At 32.0% G+C, this 12,745-nt stretch overlaps 1 protein-coding gene across 3 annotated transcripts in view; it reads left to right on the top strand.

The window, feature by feature from the left end:
• The first annotated feature begins 9,350 nt into the window (after positions 1-9,350).
• Stt3A (catalytic subunit 3A of the oligosaccharyltransferase complex) overlaps positions 9,351-12,745 on the top strand; it is a 31,633-nt gene continuing 28,238 nt past the window's right edge. Inside the window, exon 1 of one of the 3 annotated variants that reach the window (XM_076493739.1) lies at positions 9,351-9,519. Coding sequence is in view for 1 of the 3 variants with exons in the window: in XM_076493737.1 (XP_076349852.1) it covers positions 9,393-9,515 (123 nt within the window). In the remaining 2 variants the exon portion in view is untranslated. Of the gene's footprint in view, positions 9,556-12,745 lie in introns of all 3 variants that reach the window. The other 2 variants (XM_076493737.1, XM_076493738.1) reach the window with 2 other exon arrangements.

The following is a 12,745-nucleotide window of genomic DNA, read 5'->3' on the forward strand; positions in this document are numbered from 1 at the left end:
TATAATACTGAGTCACTGATGTTTGGTGTAACACTTTGTGTAGTACAGAGTCACTGATGTTTGGTGTAACCCATTTTACTTCAGTTAACTACAATCTGTATTGTCTGTTGATTCAAGTAACTATGCTGTATAAAACCACTGTTGATTCAAGTAACTATACTGTATAAAGCCACTGTTGATTCAAGTAATTATACTGTATAAAGCCACTGTTGATTCAAGCAGTGAAACACATTACTGAAGATTCACTAACAGTTTATTAGGTGTGCTGTTATTGGAAAATTACCAACAGAAGGCTACATGTAAATACACCATAATCCTCTCAGATATGAATATCAAAATACAAAAAAATGTTATGAGATTTGAATGTTATTCTGTTGTTTTAGTGTTGAGGTGTTTATCCTGTATGTTGAAGTAGTAACAAGGGGATTTTGCATGGCTGTTAAATAATACATTGATCAACATACAGCACAAATATCCAGTATGTTGAGTAACATTTTTATATCATATCAAACTAGTTCATTTAGATGGAACTGTTTCTCGAAGGCGTGGTTTACAAAGTTTTAATTCAGAGCAGATGGGAAAAATACCATTCAAACCCATCTGTACAAATTTTCTGTATTATCTCCTAATCGGTGTCATAGGTTGTAACACTTCCTTAGTTTATTTGATGAAGAATTACCTTCTTGTGGAAGACGTGAGGCTTAACTGTTTGCATAGAAACATTGTTGTAATTACATTAATGCTACAGGGATTGGTACAAATATGTTTTTAACCCAAATGATGTATTTATTTCAGTGCCCTTTTTTACCATTTTGCATAATGTGATAGATTAATACTAGGCCTATATTTTAGGTTCTATTTAGGATAGAAGCACTATCATAAGTGTGTCTTTGAGGTATATATTCACCTTGAAAAACAAAGTTTATTTTTCTCAGTTTCTCCTGCATTACTTATTTTGTTCACATAATGTTTACACATTACTGATACTCAGGTTGTAATTTAGACCTACTTTTGATGGTAGAATTACGTATATGTAATATACAGCCTAACTTACAAAGTATTTGTGATTCAAAGCTAGGTTGCTCTTTGTTAGAAACGTAGTCACGTAAAACATAGTAGTCATTAATCATCAAATAACTGGAGCATGTAATTAACCATATCTTTATTTTAAGGAAACTGATATATTTACTGCAGGAGGAAGGATTGTAAGGTATGTTTTTAACTTGTATGTATTCTTTGAGAAAAATACTGGTATGTATCAATGGTTATTGCTACTTGCATATTTTGTGTATATATATATAGATTTATTTAATATCTAGTAAGTGTCATGTAAAAACATTCCAAATGATCGAGATAATCGGTTGTGATAACTTACTGATTCAGTTATCATATACTTCAGTGCCTGATTGGAACCTGCATATATTCTCTTCTAAACACGCATCTCTCTTAGTGAGAGCCTAACCAGAAAAGTTTCTGATATTCTAAACAAGAATGAGACATAGTTTAGATTGTGTACGTTTAATTTAAAGAGGCATTCTTACCATAATGAGTAAAATTGTCTTGTATTGTAAACGGTTGAGTGATCAGAAAACTAATCTTCCAACAATACAGAATCAAAACAGCATTTTGAGAATTTGATTTCATCTGACTCTGTCAAATGTGTCATGCAATTTTTTTTTATTTCATTATATGTGCTGGAGTGATAAGTTGACTTGTGTAACTGTGCTGTAGTAAGTGAACAGCCAATGTTTCCGAGAAGGTTTGTGTCTTTGATTTTTCTAAAAAAAATGCACTATGCACAAAACCTGGAATTGTGTTCACTAACTTATTGCCCAGCAAGTGGAACTGAAAACAATACAAGAAAAAACTATTTAAATTAACAATCAAAATAATGAAAACATTCACTAACACTGGATATAAAAATTATGTTTATGAATTGTTTGATATGTTAGGTTTAACTCGGACGTTATTGATTTCTCGTTAATGCAAAGAATTTTATTACTTTATTTATGAATAATAAGACAAAAAGTATTATTTTGATATTATCCATCACGGTAATTATTTTCAATAATTTCTTACATACATGATAGTTACAAAGAAAGTTAAAACGAAGAAGAAGTAACAATCTTGTTATCACAGTAGGTAAACAGACACCGTTTACTGGGAACTGGCTTGGATGTGATGAACATGCAAGCAAATCACAACACAGATTTGGCTAGAATTTTGAGCAGATGAATATTTAACTGAGTCCTGAGATCTCTTTTATATTCTTCTACTGGTATTAATGCAATAATTACTTGGTGTTTGCTACTTGTATTTGTAGATCATATAAAAAATTTGCATCTTCTTAATTCAAGACAATATCATAGTTTAAAAGCACTTTTAGAACATAAGTGGCTAAGCTTTAAGGTATTTTTTCAAAACCAAGACAAAAATAAATGTTATAGTAAATAGAACAAGACCGTATTATTTAGTTGGACATAAAAGAACATACTCTGTGAAACAGTATATGTATGTTATTTGTATGGTATGTGCATATTTGTACGTCTGTGTGCTTTGTTCATGTATAACTATATAAATGTTGTATGTTTACATTGTGCATGAATTTTTGTGCTTCATACATCACTGTTTATTGAATAAAACTGTGTACTTGCTGTTAACCTAACTGTTAACTTCAATCTTTGGGTGCAGTGTGCAGGTAAGAAAACTAACATAATTTAACACTGGCTCTTTTGTGTATGTTTTTATTAAGTGAATGATTTCATAATGCCAAACCATGTATAAAAATACACGTTTTTCGAGAAAAAAAATCATTTGTGTTCGGAATATGTGGTGTTAATTTTATATCATTTTAAGTTAAGGGAATTAAAGGCATGTTAAAAAGAAAACCCAACAGAAGTTACAAGGAGAATTATCATATGCCTACCCAAGTCAACGTGATTATTTAATTTTGCTTGTGTATAATTTGATAGAAATAAGAAATAACTAATCTATTTGCCAAAGTTTTTTTTATAATTGTGATGAGAAAAAGATACCAAAGGAAGATAAAATATCTTCTTTATAAATAAGTATTTTTTATTAAGTTAAATTATAAATTTAATTCATGGATTTGTGTGGTGTATAATGTTGAAGCAGCACTTTAAGGCCTAACAGCTTTAAACATTTCACTTTCAACATCCAGTATGAGTATTCTGTGTACTTGATAATGTAAACTTTGCTTGCTCTGTCCCACATATCAAAGGTTATGAGGTTGAATATATATAAATTACTGACAGAAATTACATTTCAACTAAAAAGGCTACATTCGAAATAGTTTCATGCAGACAAAAATGTAGCTGAAATGCTTTGTGCTTTAATAGTAAATAATAAGATATTTTGGGAATAATTCTGGAGTTATTTCACTGTTTCATCCTACTTGATAATGCAAATTTAATTTATAAAGTTTCTTAAGAGAACTCTGATATTTGTCTGAGGTGATTTTCCAACTTAGCATTTTTGTTGTTGTTATTCTATGTCTTAATGTTTTCTTCTGTCAGTGTAATTTGTAGTAACTACAGTTTTAGAAGTAACCCTAAAATAGGATTTTTAGATTCCTTCAAAAGATTGTTTTGTCTTTTTTTTCTATTATATATTTATCTATATTTTGAGAGAGAGAATACCTGTTTGCTATGATTTCTAGTTAATTAGTTCTGAGTATTTGTTTCTGTTCATTAGTAGTGTACTTTGCATATAATTAAATTATTTAAACTACTTCTGTTTTATAAAATCACTTGTTACAAAATGTGTGTTAACACCATTTAAGTACTGGGCCTAAAATGCAAGTTTTTTTACCATCATTCAAAACAACATTCCAAAGATGATTTTTATTGGTTGTTGATAAACATAATGGATATAGATGTCGCTTGTTTGCAGCTGTAACTCTGATTTCAGCTGCATACCTCTCTTGCATACAAAAAAAGTGTAAATGTTAAAAATACTTCCTTTAACACACACATTGAAGCTCACAAACAAGAGTTGATCCCTGGTAATTAATATTTTATGAAGATCAACCAGCTAATGTCTAAATTAAAAGCTGACAGCTCTGTTATACAATTAAATTTTGGTATATGATGAATCAGTTTATGTAAAACAGGAGTGAATGAACCAAGGAACACTTTATGGAAAGTGTTACAATATAATGAAGAAAGTATTTAAACTGTTTGTTTTCTTAAACAATTGTTGTAAACATACATGTAAAAAACAAAAAGGGTATAATAAACATGTTTAGTTAATGTACGGTTGTTGTTGATCTTTAGTAATCACGTGACTGATACCTTAAGATAAACTAACAAATAAATCTTTTATACGCTGTAATATGGCAGCATTTATAAATAGCAAACTTCTGGATAGATTGTGACCAAACCCAGCATATGCTGATATAGTCTCTATAGGAGTGTGTTAAACTGGTACGTCAACTGGTATATGGGTGTACCTACATCTATAGGAGTGTGTTAAACTGGTACATCAACTGGTATATGGGTGTACCTACATCTATAGGAATGTGTTAAACTGGTACGTCAACTGGTATATGGGTGTACCTACATCTACAGGAATGTGTTAAACTGGTACGTCAACTGGTATATGGGTGTACCTACATCTGCAGGAATGTATTAAACTGGTACATCAACTGATAAGTGGGTGTAACTAGTGTACCTACATCTGCAGGAATGTGTTAAACTGGTACATCAACTGGTATATGGGTGTACCTACATATGCAGGAATGTATAAAACTGGTACACGTGTGTACCTACATCTACAAAAGTGTGTTAAATGGGTACATCAATCAGTTTGTATAATTTCATGACAGCAACAGTGAAGTACCCAAAAGAAATAGACTGGTTTATGGACACCAGTTAGGTTGATTGTTGGATAACAAAGTGAGAGGTAATTGAAATAGTTCATTTTCCTGCCAGGAACATGAATTGTTTTTCACTGTGGATGTTAATAACAGTTTATTGGAGAATATGAAAATATAGAAAATTTATTATATTTCTAAAAATATTTCATTAGCAATGAAAAATTACTGCTTCCATAGAAATGAGTATGCAATGACCACTATCTTTTCTAACCGAAAAGGTTTGATTTGTTTGTTTTGAATTTCGCGCAAAGCTACACGAGGGCTACCGGCTAGTTTTGAAGTAAAATTTCATCATGCATAATCATATAGAATATTGTTATGTAGCAATCAATAACGCAGAAGGCCCGTTACAGCCAGGTGGTTAAGGCGCTCGACTCGTAATTTGAGAGCAGCGGGTTCAAATCCCCATTAAACCAAACATGCTCGCCCTTTTAGTCATGGGGACATTACTATGTTTTTGGTCAATCCCACTATTCGTGGGTAAAAGAGTAGCCCAAGAGTTGGCGGTGGGTGATGATGACTAGCTGCCTTCCCTCTAGTCTTACACTGCTAAATTAGGGATGGCTAGCACAGATAGCCCTCGTATAGCTTTGCGCAAAATTCATTCATATCTTCTATTATTATTAATTATGTTTGAATTTGACAATTTGAATTTTGCGATCTCTAAACTTTACGTTCTTGTTAGTTAACTCTTTCTCATCCATAAAAATACTTGCACGTCACATGAATCTCGCATCCCTTTGATAAAGAAAAATACAATTCAATAAATGTGTTCTTAAAAAAAGAAATCAGATTAAGTATGAAACATTAACATGACAAACGTTTGACTCGTTTGACAAACGTTTGACAAAATAAAAAAAAACACGTTCTTCAAGGAACCACATAACACTAACGTAAAACCTTTAAAAATTATATACAATTAATTGGAACAAAGAACATTACTTTTTAAAATCATTCTTTAACATACTATTAGGTTGTCCATAAATAAATTTTCGGAATTCTCACAATGACATTTAGAAACTGAATATTGAGCAACTTATCGTCGGTGTTGTTGCTTACAAGGTGTCTTTATTGTCCACTGTTTTAGCTCTATTCAGAGAAAGTTTTGCAGCTGTCAAGGAAGCTTGCTTGGACAAGAAGGGATTTGTCTCATTTTCCTCTACGACTTCAAACTTGGACGAAAAGCTATTGAAACTACACGGAACATCAACCAGGCATTCGACCATGGATTTGTTCCTGAATGTACAGTTCAGCGTTGCTTCCAAAGGTTTCGACAGGAAGATGAAAATCTTAAAGATCACGAAGGTCGTGGAAGGAAGCCATCCCTACATGAAAACACATTAAGGAAAACAGTTAAGACAGACTCTCACACGACAGTATGTGAGCTTGCAGAAAATCTAGACACAAGCAAATCGACCATTGTCAACCACCTGAGTGTGATTGGAAAGACGAAAAAGTTGGATAAGTGGGTTTCACAGAAGCTGACAAAAGATCAACAAACACGGCGTTATGAGACCTGTCAAGGATGACGCTCCAGATTTTCATTTTCTAAAGCACATTTTGAGCAACTTTCTCAACAACGTTTTGAACAATAAATGCTTTCAAAACCAGGCAGTTTCAGAAAAAACTTTCATGGAGTTCATTGACCCTAAAACTGATTTCTACAGCAGAGGCATAAAGAGCAATGAAAGACTTTTACCAACGAGAGTGAGATTGACCGTCACATCATAGCACCAACATGGCTGAAAGGGCGAGCACGTTTGGTGGGATGGGGATTTTAAACCCACGACCCGCAGATTGTGAGTCGAATGACCTAATTACTTGGTCATGGTGGGCCAATTATAAGAGCTTCTGGTAAAAGTTAAAAAAGTGAGCAATACATAAATTTAACTTATCTGGTGTAAACAAAGAAAATAGCGGCAGAAACCTGTGTAGCCTCTACTGAATAAATTAAAGGAGTAGAAATACGTATAAAATCTGAGTTTGTTAGATTCTTATATGAACCAGGATGTGACTTTTTGGCAATAAATTTCAACAATAAGTAAATAGCACATAGACCATTTGTTTTAAAATAGTATATCAAAATAAGTAAAACTTAGCTACAAATTCGTCACATTGTTGATCATCACAATTGCATCCAGAGCTTTAAATAATTGTTTTGTTTTCGTTAACGTTCCCACGGAGTGGTTCAATTACTTCAGAACACAATTGATAAGACAAATTATTTTTCTACAGTTTGTTATTACAATACAGTCCATGATAATTTCACTTTAAAAATAGCCACTTTATTATCTTTATGGCTAAATTGACAATTACGCAGTCTAGGTATGTTTCGAACTAAATTTTATACGAGTATTTATACTCAACAAAGGTTTTGAACGTTACGTATGTTATAAGATACTGTGATGGAATAATACTCAATTAAAACATCGAGAAAATTCAGAAATTTCTTGTAACATGATGCAATAATATAACAATAATCAATTCATAAGTATTGAACTGCACAACGTATGATTCATAAATGGTTATGTAAACAAACTTGCGATAAACTATCTCATAAAAAATAACAATTTAACACTCATGCTATGTAAACTTTAAATAATAACACAAGCACTAGACTTAAACTGAAACAGTCATATACATCTAACATAGCTAAATAACACAAGCATAAATTTAGATATGACAAATGGTTTCAATCTATCGCTGTTACAGTATTCATCACCACAAATAGCACAGCTTGCTAATTAAATGTTATTTTAAATATTCTTGTAAGAACACCAGCTAAGTAGGTTTTGGGCTTCATCGAAAAATCACGTGCTTGTCAAAGAAAGTTGACGCTAAGGGCTAATGAACTATGACTGAAAGAGAAACTATGAAAAACAATATAATTTTAGAAAAATTACTTTTTAAAGTGAAGATAGGGAAAACCTGTGATATTTTCTGCTACCACAGTTACTCCCCAACTGGTCTTTTCTAACTGTTAAATTATATATATGTATACAACATATCAAACTTTACTTTCATAATACTAAAAAAGTCAAGTAACTCACTCTTCTCGCGTACATCAGTTAATAAACACTGCTTATCATAACCACAAAGCAACAACAACAACGTACTATACAGAACAAAACGCGTTACAATTTTTTATCTTTTTTGAAGGGTTATCCTGATACTCGACACTAACAATTAAACAAAACATACACAAAAGAAAACATGTCAAAACCGCAACCTTTGACACACCTCACCTATTTCCTTTAAAAATGAGTAATTCAAATAAACAATACATAAAAGTACATAAAGAAAATTTTCACAGAGATAAAAGCACATGTATTACCCTTAGATAAGTTAAAAACATTACCAGAAAATAGTCTTAATGAAAATTACGGGAAAATAACCCTTAACGTATATATACAAATCGTAATAGGTTATAATTTCATTGTATAGGTCACTGGTTAGGCCACATTTGGAGTATTGTGTTCATTTTGGGGTTTCCTATCCTAAGAAAGACACTGAAGTGTTGGATAGGGTTCAAAGGAGGTTACGAAAATTGTACCTGGGATGGAAAGGTTGTCATATGAGGACAGCTTACGATCCTTAAAACTTTCTCTTGAATAAAAAAAGAGTTGGAGGAGATCTGATTGACGTGTTTAAGATGATAAGGGGAATATATTGTGTTTATGTATCAACATTTTTCATACTTAACAGCGAGAATTATAGAAATAAGGGACGCAAGTATAGATTTAGGCAAGATAGAATTCGTCTTCGGCTAAGAAAAATTTTAATTTTCAAATAGTATGGATTGCCATCAGATGTTGTGGAGGCATTAAATTTCAGTGAGTTTAAAAAAAAAAACTTGATAGATGTATATATATATATGACAAGGGCTGGCTTTAAATTGTATTTATTTACTAGTTTTAGTTTGGCTTAGAGGATGAGACGGTCGAGATAGACCAACAGGCCCTTTGTTGTCCCTGAACATTGCGTTATGTTTATCATATTGCAGTATCTCTCCAAAATATTGCAAGGACTATTTTCATTAGAATAAGTTTTATTGCTTGTAATCATAATTCCTATTCATCTGTTTGAACGCTGTTATAATTAACTTGACGGTTTTAATATGATGGTTTCAGTACTTCTCATATTTACTGCTTTGATCACCATCGCGAGGGGTACGATCCATGTATAATATAAAACAATAATGATTAAAAAAATGATTACTTTTTGTAAGGACACTAAGCAGCAAAAGCAAAATCAACTTGAGATGTAGTTTTTGTAGTGATTTTTACCAGGTATACCGCTTAAACGTTATTGGGGTGGAACAGTATTATTTAATGTTCAATGTTATGTAATAGCCTATAGCATTCTGTAAATGCATCCATTTCGGAGATTAGAATATTTACTTATTTTTGAATGAAACATATTAAACTTGTGAACTGTCTGTTTTAAAAACTAATTTTGTATTTTTAATAGCAATGTATGTATTCAAACACAAGAAATGATTAACATGAAATTTGCAAATAATTTCCCGTCTCTCCTGCAACCTTTGATCACAGTATCAACATGCTATGTAGTTTTGCCACGTGTAGTCGGATGGTTACCGGTTGGTGAGAAGTCACGAGTAGGTAAATTTAGTTGACGTGGTCTTAGAAATAGTGATTGTAAGTAATATTACAAAAATGTTAAAAATATTGTTATGATATGTAATTATGTATTTTTATTCACTTCATCTCTTCATGCTAGCATATCGTAAGATACATTTTTGTTAAATTCTTAATGGCAAAGACAAGTTTAGACTATGAAGTTAAGTTAGGCCTACTAAATTACTTGTTTCTTTTGAATTTTACGTTTAACTTAAAAATGAAAGGTTTAGTTTAGTTTAATGTTATAGTGCATTCGAAAGCTTGGGAAATTATTACACCTCGAAACAATCAGACGAAGAAATGATTTTTGTTTATTAGAGAAAATTAAATGGTTTCCAAATTTATTTAATGAAAAGCTTATTTTATTTTTAGTTTTTTTTAGTAATTATAGTTTATTACTTGACGTGCTCGTTCAGCGCACGGAATAACATGGGGACTCCTTGAGGAATAACAGTTTGTTAGTTTCATTATCAACATCAAATATAATTCAGGTAATTTGTGCTGAGTTGTAGGGATATAATTTCGTAAGTCTTGGACTATCCAGTATTTGTTCAAAATTTGGTGAAAGTGGGTCCAGTTGTTGATCAGTTATAAATGGACATGCACACAAAAACGTCAAATAATGATTTTATATACTTGAACCTTCGGTCAGAAATGTAAACTTGCCTCTAATGGTGACAATAAATTGTATAATCTGAAAATATAGTGGTCTTAAACTTTTTTTTTTATTTTTCTTTTGTCACACCATTAGTGGTTTGTTATTTTTTTCTATTTACAAAATAATATCATTACATATTCTAAAATGATATAAAAACTGGTTGAAATTGGTAAAAATTGAACTAAAAATCACAACAGGATAAGTCATTAGACTGATATTCATATAACTGTCTAAAAACATTGTTATGGAATTCAAGTAGATGTACCAATTTGTGTAATAACTTATTCTAGTCATAGTGCTTTGGTTTCAAAGAACTGTACAGTTATTCTGCAACTGTTTGTTGTCTATCCTTTACTGTTCAGTGCTCCTGAGATAACAGGTCTTGACTAATTTTGTCAATGCTGGTAGAATGACATTATATATGTTTATAATAATTAGTGTGTAAAAGTTCTTAATAAATCTGCATGGGAGGTAAGTGTAAATTTTTAATTACTGCTACTCAGATATATTGTTCAACATTGAAGTAATTTATAAGTAAGTTATATAGTGCCATGATTTCTATACATAAATACATTTTTATAGAAAGTCATTGTGAATTTAAGGGCCCATTATTTTAATGTTTCAGTATGGACTGGAGAGACCTGACAAAATCTGACAATAGAATGCTTTGTATACATAAGAGTAACATGTGGGAAGCTTTTAAGCATCATTAAACAAAGTAAAAATTAAATTAATAGTAGAGATGTATGACATCACCATATGTGTGGGACGGTTACAGATAGCACTCTGTATTACAAAGGGAATGGATCTTTCAACCTTCAGAGCAGTACCTCAGTAGTGTTTATGTGTTAAAGTTTTGTGTGTGAGTGTTTAAAGACACTTATGATACTGGTACTGTCACTGTATTAAGTTTTTATGTGGGTCCTCGATACTCATTTTTTGAAAATTTTTCATATCATGATTTGGTATTGGTATCTCTTACTAGATAATTTGATCAGTGTATCAATTTTTTTTAATTGGACTATTCGACTCGAAGTGTATTTTCTTCTTGAGGAATCTGGTGTGTATTGTGTTATGGAATAGGTTTAATGTCACCGAAATAAACCTACACAGTCATCAGATTTATTCAGAACTCTACATGTCTAGCCTTATAATGTAATTAATCTAGGTAGGCCACACATTGAATATATTGCAGTGCATTTACTTTTTATACATACAACAACTAAAAGAATATTTTGTTCACAAAATGTGTTCCCGCCATTGAAATTATTTGTCTCCAAACTGATTGTCAGTTTTACAATTGCTAAACCAACCTTCTGAGCTTCATTTACAAGTACTTCATCATCGTAGCTATTATTTGTATATCATGACAAACAAACATATAAACAGATAAATTGTTCAAAAGTGTTATTTAACCCTTAAATACTACCATTTGTTTGAACAAATTTTCTCATGATCCAATCTATGACAATAGTAAAGGAGAAATTGAGTAGAACATCACCCTACCTCTCTCCAGTTTTTATTTTCTTGACTGACTGACCCTCTTGCAACTTTGTGATTACTGGGACAGCACTCCTGTTCCAAGATGAACCAACTCAGATCCTGGAGCCTTGCTAGTATGATCCTTCCCTCCCAGTGATTTAAATATTTGTAGCTATTGTATCATTTCCTGTATTTCTGTTATTTTTAAGTCTTAACTGGCTCAATAAGTTCTCTATCCATGTATATCAGTAGGTAGCTTTTGTGATGAAAATCATTTAGATACACAGGGTCATTTTCATTCAATGTATCATTAAAATATGGTATCCACTTCTCTAATTTTTTCATTCTTTGTAATTTTATTGTTTTGTTCATCATTAATTAATTACACCATGAGTCTTTAATCATTTGATCTATTCTGGTGGCTTCTTCTGCTTCTCCAGGTATCTCGTGGTGACATCTGTTTGTCTTTTCCAAATGTTCTATGGCTTCTTCTGCCTCTCCAGGTATCTCGTGGTGACATCTGTTTGTCTTTTCCAAATGTTCTATGGCTTCTTCTTCTTCTCCAGGTATCTCGTGGTGACATTTGTTTGTCTTTTCCAAATGTTCTATGGCTTCTTCTTCTCCAGGTATCTCGTGGTGACATTTGTTTGTCTTTTCCAAATGTTCTATGGCTTCTTCTTCTTCTCCAGGTATCTTGTGGTGACATCTGTTTGTCTTTTCCAAATGTTCTATGGCTTCTTCTTCTTCTCCAGGTATCTCGTGGTGACATTTGTTTGTCTTTTCCAAATGTTCTATGGCTTCTTCTTCTTCTCCAGGTATCTCGTGGTGACATTTGTTTGTCTTTTCCAAATGTTCTATGGCTTCTTCTTCTTCTCCAGGTATCTCGTGGTGACATCTGTTTGTCTTTTCCAAATGTTCTATGGCTTCTTCTTCTTCTCCAGGTATCTCGTGGTGACATTTGTTTGTCTTTTCCAAATGTTCTATGGCTTCTTCTTCTTCTCCAGGTATCTCGTGGTGACATTTGTTTGTCTTTTCCAAATGTTCTATGGCTTCTTCTTCTTCTCCAGG

The sequence above is a fragment of the Tachypleus tridentatus genome, chromosome 3, assembly GCF_004210375.1.
Source record: "Tachypleus tridentatus isolate NWPU-2018 chromosome 3, ASM421037v1, whole genome shotgun sequence".
Classification (NCBI taxonomy): domain Eukaryota; kingdom Metazoa; phylum Arthropoda; class Merostomata; order Xiphosura; family Limulidae; genus Tachypleus; species Tachypleus tridentatus.